The sequence below is a fragment of the Python bivittatus genome, unplaced genomic scaffold (genome assembly GCF_059951505.1).
Source record: "Python bivittatus isolate LINGU-HERP-01145 unplaced genomic scaffold, Pbiv_v1 ctg000070_np1212, whole genome shotgun sequence".
NCBI classification, from domain to species: Eukaryota; Metazoa; Chordata; class Lepidosauria; order Squamata; family Pythonidae; genus Python; species Python bivittatus.
The window spans coordinates 11,060,780-11,087,811 of NW_028277034.1; the positions used below are offsets into that span (position 1 = coordinate 11,060,780).

At 37.1% G+C, this 27,032-nt stretch overlaps 1 protein-coding gene across 1 annotated transcript; it reads right to left on the reverse strand.

Annotated features, from left to right (window-relative positions):
• Positions 1-5,237: 5,237 nt before the first annotated feature.
• On the reverse strand, positions 5,238-26,762 carry NEIL3 (nei like DNA glycosylase 3). Its single transcript, XM_007431008.3, has 10 exons — positions 26,298-26,762; positions 21,448-21,566; positions 20,196-20,330; positions 18,106-18,319; positions 16,364-16,438; positions 15,487-15,653; positions 14,063-14,232; positions 10,330-10,708; positions 7,680-7,854; positions 5,238-6,312 (listed from the first exon to the last, which is right to left on the reverse strand). Exons 1-10 carry the CDS (start codon positions 26,454-26,456, stop codon positions 6,130-6,132), a joined length of 1,776 nt encoding a protein of 591 aa, XP_007431070.1. The 5' UTR covers positions 26,457-26,762; the 3' UTR covers positions 5,238-6,129.
• Positions 26,763-27,032: the final 270 nt, after the last annotated feature.

Consider the following 27,032-nt stretch of genomic DNA (forward strand, 5'->3'; position numbering starts at 1 on the left):
ATTGGCGTGACTGTATGCCATAAGCACAGTCAAATTCAGTTAACATGAAAAGGCAATATGCCAATTAAAGATGCTCCTCTTGGAATTTACTGCTATGAGGTTAAAGAAAGATAAGAACTCAGGTTGCTATGGTTGTATATAGTAACGTTTATACTTATTTAGAGAGATCCATTTAAAGAGTGTGTACGGCAGTGGAGACTTAAGAATTGCATGGTATATACTATACATTCTAGTACATATTTATTGTTACAATTAGGCTAATATTAGAATTAGATTCTTGTGGAACTACTCAGGGGTAGTGCTAAAAATTAACATAATTGGCTACCTGCCCAACTCTGTTCCCCATCAGGTGGACTCACAACCACTCTCTTTCTCTTGCTTTAAATATATATATATATATATATATATATATATATATATATATGTTTCTAGCTCAAGGGTTATATATATGTATATGTATATATGTATATGTATATATGTATGTATGTATGTATGTATGTATATGTGTGTGTCTGTGTTTCTTTAGCTCAGGGGTTAGACATTTTGATGTTCTAGACAGGTTTTAGGTTGCTAGGCAAGGCTTCAGGTTCCCTATCCCTTTCTAGTCTATGGATAGAGTTGTATGAAATCATTTAGGAAACAGACTCCCTGCTCTAAATTGTCTGCTCTTCAATTCAAATCACACCATGAAGAGGAATCCATCACATATACTAATTGGTTCTACTATATTGTCAAACTACCATTATGGTTTGGATGTTTTTCTAACCTTCAGTCAGAAATCTACCTTCCTATGAGTTTGTCTGGAGAAGTTGAGTGTAGTGGTCTTTCTAAGTCAGTACTCTGAGAACAAATACAATACAAATACAAATACAAAATACTTTAATGACCAAGTATAAAATATATACAAGCAATTTGTCTTCGGTGACGGACAGCAAGTTCAACACTGCTTTTGGATAGCAACAGAAAAATAATAAACAATAACACTACACAGTAAAATAACGTTTTCAAAGGGAGAAGCCACTGTCCAGCACATATCGAGTCATGTAGTGTTTAATAGAGCAATGGCACAAGGGAAAAAACTATTCCGATATCTAGATGTTTTAACATATGGTGCTCTGTAGCGCCATCCTGAAGGAAGAAGTTGGAACAGTTTATTAATATTAAAAGTGGCTGACCATATAACTAAGAAAAGGGCACATGATGACAATGCTCTGGTTAGATTCCAAGTGGCCACCAGAAGAAATCTAAAGCAACCAAATCAATACAGAATAGACATCAAGTTGTTTTCAACAGTTGACTGTTCAGCAATAGCTTCATGTCCATGAGTTCTTCTTTGAATTAGAATTCCAGTTATTGTTTGTGTATGTTTCCAATATGTTTCCATGGGTTATTTGCAGGGGTCCACAGAGATGGTTACTGGCTTTAGAATGATGGCCGTGATTAGGTGATTGAAACCCTGCCCCTTTTTACATCCATGGAATGTGTGCAACACACAATAAAGAGGGGTGAGGTTTGATCTCCCAGATGTGGCCATCATTTTGAGGCCAATGATCATAACTGCAGATGCCTCTGATTGTTTTTAAACCCTTCAGCAGTTTGTTCTTAATTCATCTCAATTCTTCCTTTGTTAATACGGAAGGCATATCGCAGGCAGTGATGTCAATGTGGTTTTCCGTTGTCACAGGTAATTCTTAACAATCTTTCACAAATGTATCTAAAACAGCAACTAGAACCTAGGATATAGTTACAGGAAACAGTCTAGGTTTTTATTTTTCTTCCAGCACAAGAAATCTTTAATGTATTTCAAACACCCTTTTAAACAATAAACTAATAAGATTTATATCATAGCACCATTGGGTATGTCAGTCAAATATTAACTTTGTGCCATGAGTGTGACTGCCTCTTGAATTCTGTTCTTCTGTTCTTTTTGGAGAGGCTGCCCAAGGAGAATGTGGAGCAATTATGTTTCATTCAGTATACCCATCAGGATCCAAGTAATGCTGAGAGAGAAGAAATCATCTCTGCATGCTTTTCTCAGGACAAAGAAGAGGCCTGTTTTTGGCACGTGTGCTTAACTTTTTATTCGGGAAACATTAAAATGAACAATTCTTCAATATAAGTTCAAGACTTGTAGGTCTTTGTCACCTTATGTCTATTTCCAAGTCTCTTTTTGTCATGTGTTTATCACATTTTCTTTCTTTATCCCTTTCAAACTCATTGTAGAAAAAAAAAAGAATCTAAATATGGCATGATTGTCAATCTGCTTTTCTTTCCAAATATGTCCTCTAGATAACTTAATGTCCCCAGTCTTTCTGATGCTCTGATATCCTTACTAAAACTAGAAAGGCATTAAGATTTCCAGTCATTCAATGCTGTAAGATGTAATGCAAATTTAGCCTAGATATAATGTAAACTCAACATAGAACATTGCATGTTTTGGTAAGCACAGCTGTCAACAGGCTATTTTAATCTAAAATCCTTTCATATTTTCTAGTTAGCCTTGGGAACATGTCCATTTGTTGTTAACTTGAAGGGTCTGATTATTGTACACTTTGCTTGCTTCTTATAAAGATATGGAAAATAGACTTTGCCTATTGTTAAAAACATCTGAAAACTTTGGTCACAGGCTTAAAGTTTACTTATGTTAACTCTAGAAATGTGTCTATTCAGAAGTAAGCCTCATTGATTTCATTGAGATATATTCTCAGCTATGTAGTAGTTGTCATCCCCACTAGATGGACTAGACAAGGAAATCAACTCTACAGGAAGGCTAAAACTACTTTTATTGTGATTGGCTATAATAACAGAATCTTGAGTGTGATTGTTCTGAACCTCCTCCGCCTTCTTATAGTTCAGTGAATTAGGGCGGCCACTGTCTGAGCTGTTTTTGAAAGTTATCTCGCTGTTCTGGACTTTCAAAAATCCTTCAGCCCTTTTGCTTAGGCTTGCTTCTACAATTCTCTCTCAAGGCCACCTTCCCTCCAAATTTAGATAAACTTTGAAAAATAGAATTATACAGCAGAATTAGATAAAGTAAGAATCCAGCCTGCTTTTCCCACAATATATACATCAAATGAGTGAGTTCTGATTGAAGAATGTATTGAATGAGCAATCTTATACAGGTAGTCCTCATTTAGTGACTGCCTCATTTAGCAACCATTTGCAGCTACAACGGTGATGAAGAAGTAACTTTATGACCAGTCTTCACATTTTTGCAGGTCTGTAAAGCAAAGGAAAGCTGAAGTAGGATCATAAGCACAATCGTGGTTTCACTTAGTGACCACTTCAGTTAATGACTGACTTGCCAGTCCCAGTTATGGTTGCTAAACGAGGACTACATGTACATGGAAGCACATTGTTTATAAGTATCATATATGGAAGCTTTTGAAAACAGAGATTTCTATTGTAACATGCTCACATCACTGTAAAAATCTTCAGTATTATCTTTACTTTACTGAAGCTATAAAATGAGTCTTTTGATTCTAGAACCACAATCTTTAGTACAAATTATAAGGAAAAAAGTTAAGTACACCTAGGGCAGATAATGTGGAATCCCTAAAGCTTCCCTCTACCCCTTATTGGATATGTATTTAATGTAATGCTGTGCCAAAGCAGGGCTTGCAGTTTTTCAAAAGTGGTCTTCCTCTGCAAAAAAAGCTTCTGTGTTTCTTATTTTCAGGATGCTTAAGAATTTCAAAATTTTCTTGAGATTGTTATTAAGCTTGCTTTTCTGTTGGAAAAGGTGGAGAGAGAGCTATAACCAGCAATACTGTTTCCTGTTATACATCTTTCCACTACATCTTTCTGCTGACACGCTTCTTGGTCTGCAAAAGTGCATGGGAGGAGTTCCCACAGTATTTGACTGAAGTGGGAGATTCCAGGAAAGCTGCAAGTATTGTTCAAAGATAGATATTCATATATAGCACATGGCCATATTGTAACAGTGCAAGAACACCACACTGTACACTTGGGAAATTCACTGAAATTCTCTTTTGAAAGAAATCGAGAAAGCAGATTCCTTTTAAGCAAAGCAAATGTAATTGGTAGAGAAATGTAGATTTTTTTTAAAAGCCCTACCATTGATTTAAACAGTAGCATGTTAGCATTGCTTAGAGTATATTGAACCTTGATTCAAGCTGTTTAAAAGTGACCTTAAAAAGTGAATGCATAAGCAACACTTCAAGGATATTCAAGAACATTAACTCATTAAGTGCTGTAACCAGTGAAGTGAGCTGACAATTAAAAGATAAAGATATAATTCAATTGTGGCAGGAGAAGTTCACTCTAACAGACTTCAGAGAACTGGATCAAAGAAACTAAACCTTGAAGATTAGAAGCAAGCACATTTCACCCCTCCCTGAGCAGCTACAAAAAATTAGTAGAGATTCCAGGGTCAGAATGTAATATTATAGCACTGTAATAGTTACATGCAAAACTCACTATTTGAGGACGAGAAATTCCAGAGCATCCCATCCTTGAACAATGAATTTTGCATATTCCTACACAACAGTATCAAATGATTAGTGACCCTACTAAGCAATGAATCAGGCCACAATTATCAGTTATTCTTGGAAGGAAGCACAAGGGCTCAGAAATTTTTTTGTAAAAGGAGGGGGTGAAGAGGAGAAGAAACAGCTGGTACTTGGTTTCATAGTATTCCAGCTTTTATTTTTCTTTTAATAAGAAGTATCTAAGAAGAATGAAAAGGTGGGACAGGAGCCTACAGGATGCCAACAACAGTATCCACAGGTGCCATGTTTACTAAGCCTAATTGTGATTTGCCAAGAAACCTGGATAGGTTTAAACTGTTAGGCCCGTTCTTTGCTGTTACTTAACCCAAGCTCTAGGAACTGGCAACATCTGACCATACCAATTGAGTTGAACTTTCATAAATTCTTGTTAACAGAGGAATGAACTGATGGATTTGAAGTCCAACATTAATTAGAACACCACTGAAGTAATTTCGACCAAATCTACAACTTGCTTTAAAAAGACAAACTATCAGTTTTTATGATACTATCATACTTGGATGATGCAATCACACTGAAATTAATAGTTTTAATTTCTAATTATGCACTGGATCAAGCCTATTATTTAAAGGAGTTTGATCTGACACTATTTAAAAGAGATTTGAGTAGTAGTATTTTTAGTATAGATTCCAATTTATTTTTAAATATTTATTAATGTTTATTATTTTCAAATCAAAGCTTTATAAGAATCATCAGCATAAATTTACCCACTGATATATTACACTGTCCTTCCACTGATTTGGATAGCCCCAACACTTTTGGGCTTTCATAAGGCGTTAAAGATCTGGATGGACCAGAAAGTTAAACCAGCCCTTTTGGTGTTTTCTCTGTTTTGGTCTACATTGTTTGAAAATGGACTGATTTTTAGACCCAGGATGTAAGTTATACTAGTATTACTGTTATTTCAGATTAGTGCTCAGGATGTTTGTTTTACATATGAAGTTGCTGGTTTTTTTGGTTTTAAACTTCTGGGTACCACCCAGAGTCACAGCTGTGAGATGGGCAGCTATATAAATAAATAAATCTAAACTATTTTTCTGTTCTGCCCACAATCTCATAGTCTATTCTTAAGAACAAACAAATGCTCATCATTGTTTGAAACATTTTATTGAAAATATTAATCTTTCATAACTGATTAAAAAATCTAATGCAATCTATTCATCGTAAATGCATTGAAATAAAAATTTTATATAAAGACAACGAGGAGAGAAAGTTGAAGGGCAAGTGGCATGAGGAAACAAATTATATCCAAGTTAGACTACTCTTCATAGCCAACTGAAAATAAATAAATATTGGTCTGTGTGTGTATGTGTGTGTATGAGGGAAAAACTAAGGCAACAAAAGAGAGGACTACCTATTGTTCAGATATTAACTCTGAGATTTTCTAGCATTAGATAAAATGCAACAAATAATGAACAGAAAATAGCAGAAATACAGAGAGGGATATGAGAAGAAACGTTCAAATATATAATACAGATGGATTTGCAATCACAAAATGCCACTTGATCATAACCCTCCTAAAATATCTCCTACAGAAGAGCAGTATAGCACACACAGTTTGAGAAGATTAACGTCAGATAGTCTATTGCAGATGAATAGCTCAGCATCCTGGGATAATCTTCATTCCTAGACCATTTTCAGCCCACTGAAAGAAGTCACACTGTTTATCCTTCCCAAGAGGACACACAAAGAAATTCTTTCCATTATTAGGGCCAATCTTCAGCACTGTCCTCATAATGCAGCGCTTCCCATGATTGCAGAAGGGAAAATGCAGGTCTGCCCACTGCAGAGAGAAATCATTTTCTGTTAACACTAGATGCTGAAGCCAAATTCCTGTTTTAGATTGGAAGCAAAAAACTCCCCTTTAATTCTGCAAGGTAGGTGGTGACTAACAGTAATCAAGCTAAGCAACTTCCTTTAAAATTCTGCTTGCTCCACTACCTGAATTCTACTTGTTTGACTTTGTGGGAGGACAGTTATAAAAAGTCTTATCTGACTTTTGGAGGAAACACAGGTTTAATTTATCCAAGTAAAACTCTTGATAGCTTATGACTTCAAAGCAATAGATCTCACTTCCCCAAGCTCTAATGTCTCTCTCCCTTGGAAAATCTGAAGGTCAAAATAACACTGTATTGTATTAGTTACCATATGGTGGAACAGAAACTATTATCAAAGCTGAGCTGAAGAGAATACAAGAAAAACACCAGAACTCATTTTATGTTGCCAAGGTCATTAGAGAAAATATGAACTCAGATTCAGTTGTGCTGTTTTATTACATTAATTTTGTCCCAGAATCTTTGCACACTTGATTAAGCATTCTTACACTAGCATTGTATCTCCTTTGAAGGTTCTTGCTTTATGTTGCCTAATAGTGTTATTCCTTCTAGCTTATAAAAGATTAAAGGAAGTATGAACATATGAGTTTGATTCCCTCTTACACTGAGTTTGAATCATTTTGATTATGGTAAATGTTATTCATAGTGTTTGGCTAATGCTGCAATTTTCATTGTTTTTTTTTTCCCCTTGTCTTTGCTTACCCTACTGTTGTCAAGTTACTATCTGACATTTTACCACCAAAAAAGAAGAAAGCCTTGCAATATGACTTAGATGAAAAGTTCAGATGAAACTAGCTAGTTAGGCAACAAAAAAAGTTAAGTTAGCTTAAAGGATAGTATGGATCAAAGCAATGAAATCATAAAGTCACTTGATTTGTTTTTAGAACTTCAACTATTTTTAGAAGAATATGAACATGAGACAAGAGAACCCTTCTCCAAACTCCCCATCTAACTACTCAAATACAGCTGGGAAAGGCAGGTCAGTAAGAAGAAAGTCAGGACAGAAATGGTATAATTAATAAAACAATAAAATATTGTAATAAAGATGTTATTTTAAATCTTAGCGTAAGCCACTAACTGAAAGCCCAGCACTCACTTCTGCTTCCCACAGAAAATAATTCCGTAGTGACCAGAGAACCCACTTATTCCTCCCAAGATGCACTGAGAACCTCTTTAGACAAGGCTATCATCATAGCAATTCATTTTCCAATATGCTAAAACTAAAAGAATAAGTGAAATCTGTAAGTAATCACAGTGGTTTCAGAAACTGATTTATCTCTCTCAAGAATGTATGGTACTATACCATCTCACATACTTCAAAATAGTTACACCGGGCTTCTCTCGGCAAAGGACAAGCATAAAATTGTCTGCCCTTGTTTTCTCCGTCCTTCCTCACGATGCGAAGAACACAGAAGCGACTGTGTTTACTGCAGCGAGGACTGCCAGCATTTAATGTGAAAGAGCCATCTGTCATATTATCTGGAGGTGCTCTGTAATGACAGGTAACAAGATAAAGCCCTGCATAAAGTTAAGAAGATTAGTTACAGCAGGACCAGCGTCTTCAGTCCCAGCCCACCTCCTCTTCTCTTCTTCCAAAGTCCAAATAAACTCTTCGCTTTCAATGATACATCTGACCAAACAGAGCACCTAGCAATTTTATCTGCTCTACTTTCTCTTTAAAATGAAATTGAAAGACTCTGTGTCAAAAATCCACTCTATTGAAATGAAATGCAAGCAGCATTTTTTTTAAAGTTCTCTTGCTGCTTTAAAAAAAAAAAAGTAAACTGCACCATTCTGGCATTGCTAGCATAAATTTTGTACTTTCATGTAGTTTAAAAGGCATCCTGAATTGGCAACAGCAAGATGTACTAGAAAACCAATTCCTTCCAATTATATTCTTGCCCTCTGGAAAGTTATTACACGTGTCTTAGACCAGACTATGGGGATATCTATCTACTTGTCCGCTTCAAGACAATTTTCCATGCTCTTTGATCAAAGCTACTTTAATGATCCTCATCATATTCCACAGAGGAGGAAGTCTGACTGGCAGAACACAAAAGTGTATTTTATGAAGGTGACAGGAAAGCTTTGCTCTCCTCTGATGTTAGCATCACCAGAATAGCTGGATAGTGCCTCTGTTTACAATGCACAAGGGCATCTGCCTTGACGGTTAATGTTTAAACAAGGTTAGATTGCTTCTTGTTTCTTAGATTTAGCAGCAGCCAGGTTTTTTTGGCAAGTATGCTACTAGTCAAGCTCAAAAAGCATTAGATAGTTTCACTCTAGGGTTCATTAATATGTAAGCAGCATTCCTCTCCAGTATTACTACGACCTGGTGGCTTTTTATGTGGTTTTCTCTCTAGACCAGCTGGGTGAAGCTTCATGAATACAGCCTATATGCCATTAAAAGGCCTATAGACTATTAACAAATCCTGTGAAACCACGGCCCCAATCATTTTTCAGTACTATGGCATCTAGCAGCTATCTCCTCTACTCCCCCCACTCACTGAACACATACCAAAGCGTAAAGTACAATTATTTTTTTACAGTAGCTCTTTTATTTTCATTGTTCATAGGAAACCTAAGCTCATACTAAACAGCTGAGATTGGCATTCTCCTTTCTCTCAGCTGCAGTGATACCTTCCCAACATGATTTATGCTACCTGGCAACATTATCCTTCTTCCATTTGCATCCAGCCAGACAGGTCAGTTAGACTTCCCAAGGGAATAAATGGACACAAATCAGAGATTAAAAATGGTCACACTCAGAAATCAGATACTCCAAGCATACTGTACCTGATGTTCTGTAGAAGATCTGAAGGTCACCATACCTAACCAAATAAATATTTCAGAAGGAAATTCTTGTGTTTCTCTATTCCATGGAAACTCTACTGAACTAAAAGCAAGAGCAAATTTTATACTGTAAAACTTGTGGGGGAATTTAGAGCCTTCTTTATAAGCCTTGTGAAGGCTAGAACAGTGCAATCAGTGCTGGCCCCATCCACTCAGATCCTCAACTTGGCATAAACCTGTGTAAAATGTCCCTGCTGTCTTTGGCATTCAGGGATCTGAGGGAAATTGCACAGCTGGAGCCCAGCTCTGAGCAGATCAACCAGATGCCTAGAAAATTCCTCTAAGTGGCTATGTAGAGGTTCCTCTTTCTCCAAGAGGGACCAAGTTACCTTAAACAGGACTGCTGGCCAGCAATATGCAGACACAGTAAGAGTGGGAAAATAATTATGTATTCAACAAATGTGAGTAATTATCCTTGGAAGTCTAAAAATTCCAATTTGTTTAGATTAAACAGATAATTTAAGTGCATTTTTAAAAAGAATATTTTATTCCAATGGTTTTTGTGCAGCATTTCTTTACACTGTGCCAGCATCTGCTCTACACTTTAAGAAGGAAGTGGGGTTGCAACTCCTATTTATGTTTCCATTATGCTTACCAACTCTGCCCTCTCTCACTGCTTCATTTCTTTATTAAGTGATTGCAACTGCAGATTTGAAATATTTTTCAAACATTCCTATTCTACAAGTTCATCACAGATATATATTGTATATGCTTTCAATCTTTCTGCACCTGGCAACCAACCATTTCAAATACTCCAAGCATACCTGATGTTCTGTAGAAGACCTAATGTCATCGTACCTAACCAAGTAAACATTTCAGAAGGAAACCCTTGTGTTTCTCTACTCCATGGAAACTCTACTGAACCAAAAGCATGAGCAAATTTTATACTACTAAAACTTGTGGGGATATTTGGAGCCTTTGGATCTAATAAGCTGCCTCAGCCACAAGTCTACAGCACTTCAGGACACAGCTGCAGACAAAGTTGTTTCATGGACTGGTATCTGTCAGAACATAAGTAATAGTGCACCATCTCAAAGCAAAAATATAATACAAACAAATAGTTTTTCATATGAACAGTTTTGCCCCTCAATATGTAGTTGAAATTAACAAACCTGTTTGTAAATTTCTCAGTGAGGCTTCCAACAGAAGAAGTTGAACAATCAATTTTCAGTTTCTTTGATGCTGGCTTTAAAGAATTATATTGATGGGGAAAAGGTATTGATGAATTTACTTCCTGGTGGTAGGTACTATTAAAATCGTTTCTTGAAGGATCATGCAGAGAGCCTCCATCTGGAGTTCGACTTTCACTTCTGTTATGTTCTGGTAGAATGTCTTTACCAGCAAAATCTGTCAATACCAGAGTTGCTGTCCCAAATGCAGTCTTCCTGTTAATCTTAATTTCCATTCTTGATTTTCCAAAGTTGTTGCATGGATATTTGACTAAGGAGCTATTACATGTTGTTAAACCTTCATTACTTTCTATTTTTTGAACTTTAAATAGATAAAAATATCCTGATTAGTATTATTGAATCAACTGTTCCCATGTCTCCCTAAATTTTGTTATTCCAGCAATAGTATGCTACATAGTGCTTCAATTTATGATCCTGGTAGCCCAAGTAATCTACTATAGCAATACAGAAATAGTTATGGGCATAACTCTGCATAGAAATGCTTATTCCCATTTATATAAAGATGTGCATTAAAGTAGTTCAATGGGTCTCAGAAGAGTACTCCACTATTATGGTCATGAACATCCAAATACACATTAAGTGAACTGAAAGCATTAGAAATGAATATTAATCTTGGTGGCAGTCTTTTTTGTCTTTTCCTGTACAAAGCTGAATTTAACAACTGCTAATCAACTAAGGAGCAAAGGCAAAGCAAGAGAAGTATTTGCAAGGATAAGGATAAGATGGTGTTAATTATAAGCAATGAGCAAAGCGTTTGACTTGCAATACCTTAAAAAATACTGAATGTTATTTGGGGGCAGGGAGGTAAAGTTGCTTTATTGGAACACTGTAAAGAAGTCTTCAGATGGCAGGCACTGAGCTTTGATAAGAGCTTAACAGCTTCTCAATTGGAATGCCAGAGTGAAAAGAGCATTATTGTGATTTTGTTTTAAAGCCCTAAGCTACACTGCCTTTGTTGCATAGGGTTTGCTTCAGCTCCTAGATGGCCAGCTGGGTACATAAATTCCAGGGGATAACTTAATTGATGAATTTGGTTTTCTGAAGGGACTAGGACTAAAATCTTTAGGTTCCTGAGGCTGGCTAAAGAATCAACTAAGAAAAGAAAATCAACCAAGAACATATCTTGCAGCATATATAAATACTAAAAGCAGATAGTTCCTTCAGGCTCTCATGCCCAGCACTATACTAACTACAGAAGGACTGAATCAGCATTTTTTTTTCTCATGCCAATCACTGGATTTTACAAATTCAGTTGTGAATGCCTTCTGTACTGTTATGTATTACATAAGTAAGCCAGGCGGATTTTTATTACATTTTTGAAGAACAGATTCTATGAAATAATAATTTATTTAAATCTAATAATTTTACTAGTAATAACAGATGTTTCATTGTTGTTGTTATTATTATTTAAACCACAGCTTAAACCAGGGATAGTTGGTTGGGCTGGTGGGAGCATTGAGAATTCTGAGAGTCTGTCACAAGGGAGCTTATTCATCAAAGAGCTGCCATTCACAAATGGTAGCTTGGTTCAAAGGAAAAGTGCGAGGCAATTCCCCAGGATTGAGTCTGGACCATCTCCCAATACTTCACATTATCTAGTTATATGAAGCTATTAGGATCCAGATCAGAAAATATACTGGGGCGGGGGGGGGCTTGTATCTGCTGCATCTGTCAGCATCCCTTTAAAAGAAACTGCAATTTTTTCAGGGCCTGCACAGCAGCCTTAGAGTCCTGAGAAAATACATGTTGGAGTTCAGGAGGCACAGACAGGGGGCGGAAAAGGTTACTGTATCCTGTCGCCACCCCTTAACGTCTCCTTAACTCCAACACATATTTTCTTGGGACTACCTGGCTGCTTTGCAAGCCCAGGAAAAGATAAGCTTCTTTCAAAGGAGTACTAATATGTGCACCAAGTGTGCTCACAGCCCTTCCAAAGCATCTTTTCCACTTCATCGCTGTATATCACATATACCATCCAACAAGGCCTATTTTTGGTCACCCGCTATTATATTCTAAAAAGGCCAATATGAGGTCAAGAGTCATTCTTTAATATAAATGTGCTAGACTATTTGTGCTTCACAGCATGCCAGCTTCCTATTTATAGTTTTTAAGTAATTTTGTATACTAAATTAAGGGGTTTCCTGGACAGGGGTTTCTCAAGCCTTGATGAGGCGTTTTTGATGCACTGATGACCACAGACACAAAATTGCTTATTTCTTATCAAAAGCATTCCCAATAGCATTCATCATTAGCGGCATCCTTCTCAAGGCCCATGAACTACCTCAGCGCTGCTAAGGGAGAACTGCATCTTCAAAGAGGAAGCAGAACTTATGTCACACTCCCATGATAAGGAAGAGGAAAGTTGCACTTAGTAGTGAAGATAAGATGGGAAGAATCCAACTGAAACTACAAAAGTAAAATGGCCAACATGTTTTTAAACAAAGGATCTTAAAGTAAACAACTTGTCATTTAGAATTCTGGAAGGAGAAGAAGCTAAAAAAAAAAGACAGCAAAAGGAGAAAACTCATAGAAGAGAGTAGAGGAAGCATAATCAGAGTAGAGAAGGGATGTGCTTTGAAGATTAGAAGCTTAAGACTACTGCTGAATACTGCCCCAGGTTGTGGAAGGAAATGTTGCACACAGCTATTGCTAAGAGAGTGGGATATACTACAAATGGCAAAGAGAGTCTGAACTTATCTCCACTCAGAATCTCAACACTTCAGAATCTCAAGCATTTTATGGCTTGAGATTTAGAATCTCAGCTATTTTATTGCTAGGATTAAACACTTCTCAGTGCGCAGACTCCCAGCATCCCAGAAGTATCAACACAGTGAAATACAGCAATGGCCCCTTCTAGCTATAAAAGGAAATATTCTCCCCCTTCCTGCAAATGTATTCCTTTTCAAATGTATGAAACATTTGGTTTGGCAATTCAGAAAGTTGCTGAAGCCCACAAAAAGTACAGAAGGTTCAAGTGAATAATTCATTCAGCAGAGGATTGGAGAACAGCTGTGAAAGTATAGATTTGAGTTACAAAAGGAACATGTCATTATAACACAAACAATTGTTCCCTAAAATGACTAGCGCCTGGGTTTATAATTCAGACTCTAAGCAGAAGTCTCTGCTCAAGGATATTTCTTATCTTTCCCCATCATGGTTTGTTTAAAAGAGAACTTCCTCTAAATTTTCTTTCTTTCTCAAGAGACAGAATTATACCTCTATGCTGCTCTTTTACAAGATACTTAAGCAGAGATTTGCCGTTTTTATTGTTAATAAAAATTAATAAGAACTTCATGTAGCCAATGGCATGCAGAGTAACAATAAGATTTAGCCAAAGTTTGCTATAATAAAACATACAAAGTGCAGTAGATACATATTAGAAAGCATTTGCAGCAAAAAGAAAAACAATATATCAACTATAAATGAAACAAAGCTGCGTAGGTTAATGATGTATATGTCCATTGAAATATAATTGGCTGAAGCATCAATGCAAACAACACTCTGATGAATAAAATCAAAGAATGTAGAGCTGAAACCCTAATATGTGAATTCATATGACACATGTTACATGTGAGAATGAAATGGTCTCTAGGCTATTTATGTTACATTACATAATGATGCAAACAGGCAATTATAAAACCCCATAATTTCTTACCTTCAGGCCTTGGAGTCAGGCATGCATCACATATTTTGACAGAAGGCTTGTTTATTAGAGTGCAGAGTATACAGGCCCACTCCTCTTCTGACTTCTGAGCAACCTCTTCTCTAAAACAAGACTCCCTGCTCAATGGCCAACCACTTAAACTATTTCTCCTTGGCTGTTTGCTGTGACATGAAGGAAGGATAATTGTTTTATTAACCAATTAATGGGACAATGTGGGATGGGTGGCCCTACTGCCAGACAGATTCACAGTTGGTTGAACGACCATATTCAACGAACAGTCCTTAATGGATCTATGTTACGTGGAGAGAGGTAGGCAGTGGGCTACTTGGGGTTCTGTCCTGGGCCTGGTGATCTTCAACATTTTTATTATTGCTTAGATGAGGGGACATAAAGGATGCCCAACAAATCTGCAGGTGACACAAAGCTGGGGGGATTGCTAATGTCTCAGAAGACAGACTCAAGGTTCAGAAGGATTTTGGTAGACTTGAACATTGGGGTTTTCCGAACAAAATGCAGTTCAGTGGCAAGAAATGTAGGATTCTGTCCTTAGACAGATCAAATGTACAGGTCAAGGTAGGTTGTTCCTGGCTCAGCAGTAATATTAGTGAGAAGGATCTGGATGTCTTGGTAAATTATAGATTAATCATGGGCCAGCAGTGTAATCGTATGTGAGAATGATTTTGGGAGACAGAGGGAAGAGCTGCAGCCAGGGGAATGGCCAGATAAGAGGTAGCTAAACCCACAGCAGGAATGTGGGTGTGACAAATGTCTCAGGAGGGATCCTCCCTAGTTTCTTCGGCTGTAAGGGTGATGGGGGGAGAAATGTACTTTCAGACTTGCAAGATTTTGTTAATGCAACCTAGTACCAAAAGAATTAGTTAATGTAACCTAGTACTAGTAGAATTAGTTCATCTGGACATGCTTTCTGTTGTGAAAAGTGATTGTTCCAGTCTTTACTGCACTCGTCAGAGTATGCCTGGGATACTGAGTCCAGTTTTGGTTACCACAATACAAGAAGGATGTTATGCTATAAAAGGACAACATCTATAGAGATTCATGTTTAGGGGCCTTAGGAGAGCTTTCAATGTGTAAATGGAAGTGGTTAGACTTTCTACTTTTATCACCATCCCTTTTTTTAAAAAAAAAAAATCCCCAAAAATTGCACTACCAAAATTACTGTTGAATGTTGGTGGCTCTATCTTGGCAAATGGGAAATTGCCTACTGCTCTGTGGATTACCCACTCCTGTTGTAATGAGTCAATATAAGCTGCTGTGATTTCACTGGTGGAGCAGTGATAACCAACTAACATGGGGAGAGGGAAAAGAACAGAAAAGCATGACATCTCTTTGAAATTCAAACATTAAATTATACTGAGATAATTTGTAAAATGCTTTCAAAGACAATAAAGACTTACCCCAAATCCCCATGCTGAGGTTTGTCCTTTTGGCACTGTGAGCAGAAATAGGTCATTCTGTTGTTCTCTCCTAATCGACATACTGTGATCTTTCCCCTGCACTGACAGCAGGTGGGGCGTTTGTACACTCTGTAGTGTTTACTTAATGCCAATCCCATTTTGCGACACTGGAACAGACAATGATTATTCATGTGTCTTCAAAAGCCAAAGATGCTCACCTGAAACCGTATTCATCTTGTAATAACTGGAAAGAACTTAAAAATAAATTGAAAGACAGTCCTTTATTTTTTACATATACTGGACAGATTAAAGAACTGTGATCATTCTTTCCTTAGCTTTGTTCCTCTCAGGGAAGCAAGTTCTCTAGTGGTATCTCTCAGATGCAGTAAAGTTTTCTAAGCATCGTCCAGGAAATGATGGGTTATGCAGCATTTCTCCAGTCACCAAATTTAATGGAATACAACATGTGCAGCTTGTAGTTGTTTTGAATAATTACATATCTCTGCTCTACTAAGAAATCAAACATAAAATATCATGTGTAAGGGTAGGTTAGAACCCTTCATCTAGAAGCGCTCACTTTCTTCAGAAATGTAATTTTTGATGACTTAGAACATTACATCATAGGATTCTCCTCCCTGGTCTCCAATGACATAGCTCCAAGAAGGCTACTTTCACATTTTTTAATGTGTAAGTTGGCCTTATGTCCTAAAAAAAATTAAACAGGATCATATATAACAACCTACAAGGGAGGAAAATCACTTCTCTCAATTGGTGCAAGAACATAATATTGGAAATTTTAAGTAACGTTTACTTTAAGGCTACATATTCATCATGTTGCACTTTTTGCCGACCTCTTAGAAAAGAACTTTTTTCCTACCTTATAAAAGAGGAGTGAGAAATCCCATGTCATTTTCACCAAGTGGCATATTTGCTTATCTGTTAATTGACAAACCTGTAATTTGGAACATTGGTTTTAGAAAACCACAGTGAAGCCATCTACAAACAAGGTGTCCTTGCTTTCTGACAGTGTCCTTCATTAAGGAGATATTGATGACCAGGAAACCTACTTTAACAATATGGGTAACACTGACAATGATAACAAGCCTATTGGGATTTTAATACAGCAATCCTATACGTGAAACTAACTTTTGAATCAGTATGTATAGGATTGCCCTATTAATATGATCAAGGCTTTATTTATGGAAGAGTTTTATGCAGCTATGCAGTATGTGCCTAGAGGTCCACAATGGACTCATGATCGTGGAAAATGTAACTGGCATTTATTGGGGGCTGCAACTGCATGCTTGTAACAACTTCCTATTCTTTTCATTTACATGATTAGTCTGAACCCTCTAGCTCTTTATATGTGTTTGTTGGGCTGTTCATTTCCAATGATCAGATTGGTAGATTACACCAGATCACCTGCAAAACAGAACTTTATTTAAATCTACAAAGATGCAATAATGTTTATGATAGAAGACAATGTGATAAAATATATTGCTTGAAATATAACTGGAATCATTTTATCATATTTTTGTCATTTTGTATAAAACGAATTTTTCAAGAACACTTAATGAGTTTCAAGTAATTTTTGCAGTACAGCTTGGGATTCCACTTGCATATATGTTTTCAGTTTACCCCATGATTTAGCCCTTAACTTAGGCACAGAGTTGATTGCTGTCCAGTTGGTGGCTAATAATCTACTGTATTTGCACATCTAAGACTAATGGAACACTATTATATATCCCTGAAAGTATCAGATTTGGCCACAGCAATACATACTTATTTAACCATAGATTACTCTAATGAATACAGTATGCAGGACTGCCATTCAAAATGTTTCAAAATATAAGTTGCTTTAAAATAATTATTCATTTGTTAAATACCATTCCTTCAGGATACAGAAGGCAGAGTCTTCATAGTGGTTATTTCTAGGCTTTGTAACTTGAGACCAAACAAACCAATTTAGCTTCATTTTAGTATTTTTCAACGGAAGACAAGACATTCATGTTCAGACAGGGTTTTGGACTGCAAAAAGTTGGTCAATTTGTAAGAGTTTAATAAACTTTTAAGAATGGTTAAAAAGTGATTCCTGTTATTTTTATTAATGTGTTTTAACTGATTTGCTTTTGTTTTGATTATGGAAAAGCTGGATATAAATATAATGCATAAAAATACAGATGTTAGCATATTAATATTTAATTAAGTCCTTAATTTAGTTCTGAATGCTTCTATCATTTATATCTTAGTTTAATTTTATTATAGTATTTTTATTATCCTAAGGAATGCACTTGTATTTTTTTATTCCATTTATGCATTTATTTAATATTCTCTGCATGATACTCAAATTTCTTTGTATTTTAAAATTTCTGTTATGAAATTGTATTAATCACTGGTCAGTGACCATTTAATTTCATTTTGATTCTGAATATAAATAGCCTCCTGGGATTATCCATGGAAGGTAAGGTTTCAATTAATTCCTTATGGAAACATTTTATTTACTATGTAAGAGAGCAGTCATTGCGCACGCTACAATTTTTTTTTTAGGTGCTCAAGACCTAAATCATCATAAGCAAAATCTAAAATACAACTGGAAGCAGCTAGAAATATTTTACATACTTTAACAATTGGATGCAGACCACTGTCATAAAGTGCTTCATTCTTTATGATATTTCCCACTCCGGGTAGGACTGCCTGATCAAGCAACACATCACATAACATACGGCCCTTTTGCTTCTTAATCTCACTTTCTGCTCTTAGGAAGCTAAATTTTGAACAGCAGACATCTAAATCTCCCAGCATTCTAATTTTTTGTTCACATTCAACAGTGTTCCTGTAGGATTAAAAATAAAAATGATTGTTAGATCATAAGCCCCCAGAAGGCAAAGTGTGTATAAAACAAAACATCCTACAGGGACTCAACCACCACTCTGCCCCAAGGCCTTGGAGAACAGCCAAGCTTTCATTGACTTTCTGCATGCTATCAGGGTAAGGCCTGTACTGTACAGAGCTTTGGGTGGATGCTGTTCCAGAGGTCAGGCATTGCAACGGTGAAGGCATGCTTCCTGGGTGCTAATAAACGACACTGTTTTAAGGCATCTGAACATACTCACTCTGCCCTATCTCACCAGCCAGGCAGAAACAGAGATAGGTGGTTAGGGTTAGAGGTACTAGCCGTGGCTTTCAAGAAGTCTCAATGGGCAGCCCATGTAAAGCACATTGCAAGAGTCCATTTATGAGGTGACTAGGGCATGAGTGATTGTGAAGAACCTCAACTGGCAGACTAGATTAATCTGTGTGAAGGCCCTCTTGAGCACAGCTGATACCTGCTCTTTGAGCTGGAGCTGTGAGTCCAAAACGACTCACTTGCACACCAGTCTCAAGTGAGGAAGTGCAACCCAATCCAAGACTCAAGAGGGAAAGTTCCCAGAAATAGGGGACACCGGTTGCCACAGCCATTCAGTATTGGTAGGATTTGGCCATATCCACACAGCCTCCAGACATTAGGAGAAGATATGGACATCAACACTTGGCTGCCCTGGCATCAAGATGTGCAATTAGTGATCATCAGCATGCCGATTACACCTAACCCCAAACTGACAGATAACTTCACCCAGTGGTTTTATGGAGATGTTAAATAAATTAAGAATTAAGAAGTAGACGTGTAAACTATAAAAATGATTAAAGCTATCAAAACCAAGCTGAACTTAGAAGAAAATAGCCAAACCCTTAAATAAAAAAAAGTAAGGGGGAAGAGTATGTGTTGTTTGTTTTAGCTTTTACCTTATTGAGCCAAAAATGAAAAATGGGTCAAAAGGACAATATTTAGCAAAGATTTAGGTGTTTTCAGAATATAAAATCTCTCAATCATAGAATAGCTAAGCTCAGACATAATATAACAAACAATGGTTTATCAGTAATAACAAGGTTATCTGAATCTTGGATTCTCACAGTCTTCCTACTTCTCCTCATCTGGTGGAACCACAGGGAGAGCAGAAGTTTTAGCTCCTGTTTTCAATTAACCATAGTGACTAAAGCATGTCTGCTTACATGTCATATGTAAATATATAAGTAGTGGTAAATTAAAAATAATTAACCCCATTAAACATAACAGGATGTAAGTGAATGGGACTTACTCCCAAGTATGCTTGCAAGGAACTCAGTAGGAATGATTTTTTAACAAGCATGATCAAGAGCAAGCTGTTAATCAACATGTAGGGGATTTAGAGAGACACAGAAGTAGGGCATGCCTCTATAAAGAATGTTTGCCACCTGCTCATTTTTATAATACTCATGCTAAATATTAATACCTTAAACAAAATCTCTGCTGGCTGATTTTTTTAGGTGCATTTTTAATCAAACATGTTTTAAAAATCAATTACTCTAACTTCTTTATGGATACAACACTGCAGCCTAATTCATACAAACATTTATGAGTAAAAGGGGATTGTAACTTATGATAGAGATTGCCAAGTATGAATCAAGGGAGTGGCTTTTTGTCATTAAATATACAACCCAAACATGCACTGAGATTTTAAAAGCCTCTTCTCTCCACCCATTCACCATCAATCTATATAAAGCAAATGAAGTGAACTACTGGAATTAAGCATATTTTCAGTAGATTTAAGCAAGCTCCCACAGTTGACTTAGAATGGCAATATTTCCCTTCCTGGAAGAAAGATATTCCAGTAAAACATATGTTACTTTACCTAAGCTCTACAGTTGCATCGTAGAAACAAATCAAATCAGTAGTAAATTGTATTTCTAAGACGGCAAGCGCTACTCTTTTGTTTTGGCTTGCATCTGGATTTATACGCAAAGAACCATTCATGCCAAAGTGGAACCTAGAAGAGAAACTTCTTTCTTAAAATATGCATCCATTCAGAACTACTTCTAGCTTTATGACTTACTCAAATGTAATGATAATCATAAACAATCCTGGTTGTGATTAACAATACACTAATTGTTGGCCTAATTTCATGTGTCCTTAAGCCTAATGTCACCCTTTTTTTCTTTTCTTTTTGGTGCCTTTGAATCAGTGTTGATTCCTGGAGACTGCCTGCACTAATTTTCTTGGCAAGATTTCAGAAGTGGTTGGCCATTGCCTTCTTCCTAGGGCTAAGAGAGAGGGACTGCCCAAGGTCACCCAGCTGGCTTTGTGTCTAAGGCGGGACTAGAAATCAGGGTCTTCTGGTTTCTAGCCTGGTGCCTTAACCATTACACCAAACAGACCAAAAACCCTTTACAAAAGATAAATTCAGAGTCTAACACAAAAACAAAAAAAGACATCTTTCCAACTGCCTGCTATCTATTGAGGAAAACATACAGAAATAAGACAATTTCAGAAATGCTTTTAAAAAGAGGTGTCTGATTTATTTATTTTTTAAGTGGAGTGATAGAAGGGAAAAGAATGACACTAAAGAAAGACACTAAAATGCCACTCAATATGTTCATGTGATTCAACAAACTATGCAAGACTGTGGTTATAAGAAAAAGTCACTTTGTGTGACATTTGACAATAAATTTGACAAATAAATAAAGAAAGGAATATAACTGTTCTTGAGGGACGTAAGGTGTCCATCTTCTCCTTGTTCTAGAAATAGCTTGTTTGGTTTAAGCCAATTCATATAAATATCTAAGCACAGGATAGCTTCAGTAAAGACATGTATTTAATGGAAGATTTAAACATATAACTAAAATGATTTTAGTGGGGTCTACAATGCTATGGGTTTGACTGGCTCACGACCCATAAAAAAAAGGGGGGGGGAAGTGTCTATCTGTTTACTGCTACAATTCATGCTAAGTCATGTTCATACTTATGAAGTTCATAGCCTTTATTATAGCTGGTATGACCAAATGTTTACTTTGTGTCTGGGCAGGAAGAAAATAATTTTCTGACAAAGATAAATAAATCAGAAGAATTCCTTTGAATTATACATGTTAGGGACATGTCTTTCTCACCTTAAGGCTTTCTCTCCAAAGTACATGAAAAGTTCCTTCCCCAAAGTTTGTACGCCACAGTATACGCACCCATTAAGCACCTTTAAGAAATCTTGGCACAAATTCTTATTTCCAGTAATCTAAATAGTTTAAAAATATTAACAACAAAATAAATGTTAGGAGAGGGGTTTAAATATTGTTTTCACATTTACCTATATATGAAACAGCAATTCATTATAAGATACTAAAAGAAATGCCCTAATGCTAACAAATTTTTTTTTTAAAAAGTCTACTTTCCTCACCATTGAGCATTATCCACCCATTCTTCCATCAGCACAAAACAATGCTGAAATAAAATTTGCTGTTTTCTTTGTCAATCCCTACCCTGCCTTGACTGCATCTCTTCTGAGTCATTGCCAAAAGGTGTTTTTATGCAAAATGATCAGCTTGCTCCTCTGGCTTTGCTGCCATTCCTCTTTAATATATCACCAGCTATCATGGAAAGCATCCATCTATCAGTGCTTTACAGCAGGAATGCAAAAGATCTCACTGAAACTCTGCCTAAGCTTCTCTTGGCTGGTGTGTACCTCTTCTCCCACATCCCATTTGGGCATCAGCCAAGTTAAAATAATTAATGTTATCATGATAAAGAACTTCAAAACATATGGAAAGACTTCAGGGCAGAATCTGCCCAATGGAGGGATGGAGACCTTGTTATGATTGTGCAACTAGTTATATCCAAGAAAGCAGGAATAACTGAAACTGACCAGCTTTTGAGGAACAAGATTTTTTGCTTGGCAAGGGTGGCAGTGACTGAAACTAACAAATATAGAGAATTGACAAATAAGCACAAATTTGCCTTCTCTTCTTCCTCAGATGAAAGAGTGGGGGTCTGCTGTCCTCTTATCTACCTGGCTATGGGCTGTGGATGATAATGGCAACAGGAGGAAACTTGTGGTCAAGGCACGATTGTGTCATGGATAAGTGCAAGTAGTAAAAGGGCCACAGTATTCATAATATCATTCAACATACATCCTATAATATTGATTATATGTTCATCAGCTGAGGTCCTCCCATGCCAATACATTCCTGAATATTATTTTGGTGCCATCTAAGAAGACCTTTTCTATTGTGATGCCCACTCTGTGAAAAACTTTCTTCCTAAAGATAAAGCATGTAGGAACCCAAGTTCAACTTACACAGAATCTGAAAACTCTATTTAACTATATATGATAGATAGACAGACAGACACTACTACTCATGAACACTGGTTATTGTTTTATTATATTTGACTGCTGTGTAGAAGATATATATTTAAAACTGTATCATTTGGAGATGTATGGCTCAAAAGGTGATTTATAAATACTTTAATAAATAACATCTTGTGATAAAAATGCTAACATAAATATTACATTCATGCCAGTTTACAAGCTGGATATCAGTGAATCAAGCAGCTTTGAGATTCTTAAAGAAACCATCTTTAAATACTATTGCTAAGTAGTGTAGTCATATATCTGAGACAAGGAAAAAAAATCTTGTTCCCAAGCAATTTAGTCAGAAAACCCCAGAAATAATACATAATTAGAGGATATTTTCTAATGCAAGAAAGAATCTATTTTATTATTTCATAATCTATTTTTATAGCTTTTATCTGTATTCATATGTAAACACAGCTTAGTACTGAACTATATTCATATTTATTATTTGCTGTTTGCCTATGAAGCTCATAAAAACAGGAAAAAGGAAAGGAAGTTTACTTACTCACTCAGAGCAATCACAGCTATTGACAGAAAGTTGACAGTGGCATCTAAAAACTTAAATATCTAAACAATAGATGAATAATACTGCTTATTTAAGTTTTGAGTTCAATAGACTATAAAGGAACTTTCTTTGTTTTCTAATATCAAAATTGCAACTGTGAGGTAAGAGTGTTAGGCAAAGATTCCATATACTACAGAATGCAGATATATTTTTTCTTAATCCTTCAGAAATTATTTAGAGGGAGGAAAAAGCATTTGAAAATGCATTTTAAAAGCTGAACCCAAATTTCATGACATTTAACAATTCATTTAGCAGTATTTGCCATTCTACTATAATATGCTGACACTCTTTATGAAGTATCTTCCCAGCTACATACACAATAGTAAATAATTAAAAGACCTAAGATTGCTGTTTTCGCAGTTGCTAATTTGCTTTTGAATTTTTAAATGCCTTTGTGAAATAAACATGTTGTAAACTGAAGGTCATGGTGTAAGTTGATTATTTCAGACACGATAACAACTTGGCATTGGGTTCATGAAAGCAGAAAGTGATTAGGAATAATTTTAGGCTTTCTTGAATATAATTTTCAGTGCCAGAATCAGCTGTGAACAGCTAGATGCAAATCAATGGCATATCACAGGAATGGTTTCCTCTTAGTATATTCTCTTAAGTGATGTGATAGATAATTGCTCACTCTTTTTTTTTTTTTTAGTTGCATTCACTTCCCCTGCTTCTTTGATCCCTATAATAACTTCCCTTACCAGCAAGTGGTGATCAGGTGGGAACACGTCTCACAACCAGACTTAACCATGAATATTCAGGCGCTCAATAAAGCAGACTAGAAAAATATGACAGGGATTTCATGCTGTGAACATTATGTATGACTGAAGCTCACATTTACACAAACAGTAGATTGATGATAGAAAAACGTTCCTGAACTATATATTTCTACAGAGTGAAAATGGTAGAATTACATGGTTTCTTTCTGGAGAACCACCCAGCCCACAAAAATGAAAGTTTATAATCTACCCTTCTTTGAACCATGCTACTTTCCTATATGACCAGAATGTTGGAGGTACTCCTACTGAATATAAAGTCATACAATCCAGGAAGAATTTTACTGGTTGAGCTGCTATATGTGCAAACTGATCTCTGATTAAACCCAATCATCTAGCTGTATACAGAGAATTCTGGGGGTCTGATATCCAGCATTGAGCCCAGTCATAGGACTATCTGTGGGACAAGTTAGCAACACAAAGACCAATCTAAGGTAAATACACTTGTAAATTATCTACAAAGTAGTAGCACTGACATATTTTACACTGATGCCAAACATGACCTTGAGCTACAATTGACAAACCAAAATATAGAGTCTACCAAATATTTCTTCCCTAGTTAGAAATCCGGGAATACTTTGTGGATGATGTTTCCTCTAATGACACTTCTTTGCCTGCACTCAAACAAAGACGGAGGCGGCAATCCTCTTGGTATATCCACCCCACCAATCAGAAATGCAGGCTTGGCTCTTCGCAGCTCATTAATCCAAGCTGCTCATTTATATTCCAACATCTTTTCCCCTATAAAGTTCCACAAGCCCCAACAGAGTAATTTTATGCTGGCAACACTAATGATCAAAACTTGCAGAGAAGTGGCATGCTGTGTACATGGGAAGCAAGGAAAAAAAATCCCCTTGTCCTAAGCCTTTACACCAATAGTATGCCTCATTAGCACATTTTTTAAACAAATAAACAAGTCCATCCACCCAGTTTACACACACACACACACATATATATATACACACACACACACACACGCGAGCCAATTCTGAATGGGATCTTTCCCCATGATAATGATAGTTACTCTATAGTGGATATTGTGTAACTGACTTCTTTATAATAAATTATATTTTAAAAATTGCCATCTTTCTAATTAGACAAAGTGACTGGAGGACACTTTCCTCATTATTTCTTACATGTGTTCGATGTTTGCCGGAGTTCTTCCAACTCTTCAAATTAATCAGACTTGTTATGGTTGATTTATTATGTTAATGGAAGGAATATATTACAGATGTTGGTTATTTCTTTTTAAGTGTTTTGTGCAAGGAGAGAAAAAAGCCACACAAAACAACACTTGCCAGAAAATCTCCCGGACAGTCAAAACTTACGATTACTGAGGATGACATGACTGTGTCACTTATGGTAACCTCATATCAATCAGTCACATCTTTTGCAATTCTCATATACAAAGAACGCTTGTGATAAAGGATTATTTAGTAACTGGGCAGCTTGCATGTGCTTAAACTTTAGGAACAAGACACTGGCACAGAGGGTGTCAATCTTCATAGCAGTGCACAGTACTGCACAACATTGCCAATCAGATGCAGACAAAATTAAGGTCAAGCTTGCCATGCAATTACTGATGAAAGAACCAACTGGAATTCCTAAAATTAGAGTTACTTTAACCATGCATGTATTCCTTTTCCACTTTATAAGCTGCAAAGTACCCTGGATTCATTAAATTAAGAAATAGGTTTAACCCAACCATAAAACAAATACTAAACTGGATTGTTTAAATGGGTCACCTACGGTATATTGAATGGCACTGATGTCTTGGCAGGAGCTGTTCAGATAGGAATCTTAGCAGTTAGAGTCTATTAGTGTCCCTTGGGGTTTCAGTCATCATAAACAGTACTTGTGCTCAGGTACCTGGATCCCAACGGCATGGAAACCAACCTGCTGCTTATGAATAGTTTCTGCTCCCCAGAGAATTCATGCCAGGGCCTGCGCCCCAAGCCTTGGAAGGCCCATCACCAGAGCATGGTCACTGCGTAGGGTTTCCCTCGCGTGATTAGCGTGTTAAAGCAATAGGGATGCTTGGTCCTAGCTAGCGCTATCGATTGCATATTTACAAAAAAAAGAACATGCTTTGAAAGGTTCCACCATTCAAGAGGCGCTCCGCGTGACGTGCTGTTCTCTCTCTCTGCTTAAAGCACAGAAGGGTACGGTGCCCTGCCCAGCTCTGGCTTAATTGCATCAAGCAGCCCCTGTGAGGAGCGCGGACTTCTCGCGCGCTCCTCCGCGGTCGAACCTCCGCCCGAGGCGGCTACTAACCCCATCCGAGACGCCGTCAGCGGCTCTTCTCTTTAAGGCTCCACCTTGCGACGCGGACGGGGCCGGCGCCGTTCCCCGCACGCGCCTCACGACTTGACCCGGGGCGACTCGGCTGCTGATCTTCTCGCCGTTCAGCTTGCAGCCCGGGCCTTCCACCATACTGGAAGAAATCGGTAGCTGGAAAAGCGCCTGGCAAGATGGAGAAGCGCTGTTCAAATTTCGCGCCGCAACTCCTGCGCAGCTGCTCCGCCCCAGCCGACGCAGCTCGGCCGCCCCTTCTTCGTAATCCCTTTTGACGGCCTCCCAAATCCAGGCGGGGAGAGCTGGTGAGCCTCCATCCTGCCTAAGAAAGCGCTTTTCAGCCGCAGGTTCCAGATACGAGTCTTACGAATTAGTGAGGGTATTTCTTTAGTACCAGCGGACTTATTTTCGTACCTTAAGGATGACATTTGCTCCTTCTCACCTGGAGTTCAGGGGAAAATAAACAGTCGAGCTCCTTTTCGGCCAATAAGAAAAAGAAAATAACTTCTTCCTGCATATAAGTTTTGGATTGCTACTGGATACTATTTAAATTAAGGATTTTTGAATAGTGTTTCTCAACCTTGGCAACTTGAAGATGCGTGGACTTCAACTCCCAGAATACCCCAGCTGGCTGGGGAATTCTGGGAGTTGAAGTCCACACATCTTCAAGTGATCAAGGTTGGGAAATGCTGCCTTAACTCCCTTGTTGCAGGA

What these genes read in the sequence shown, in the direction of transcription:
- NEIL3 (XM_007431008.3), bottom strand. Translation starts at nt 26,456, where the DNA reads ATGGTGGAAGGCCCGGGCTGCAAGCTGAACGGCGAGAAGATCAGCAGC. An exon ending in GATGCAACTGTAGAGCTTAG is followed by an intron (nt 18,320 to 20,195) that starts GTAAAGTAACAT and finishes TTAATCCTACAG; the next exon opens with GAACACTGTTGAATGTGAAC. An exon ending in TCTCACTCCTCTTTTATAAG is followed by an intron (nt 15,654 to 16,363) that starts GTAGGAAAAAAG and finishes TGTCTGTTCCAG; the next exon opens with TGTCGCAAAATGGGATTGGC.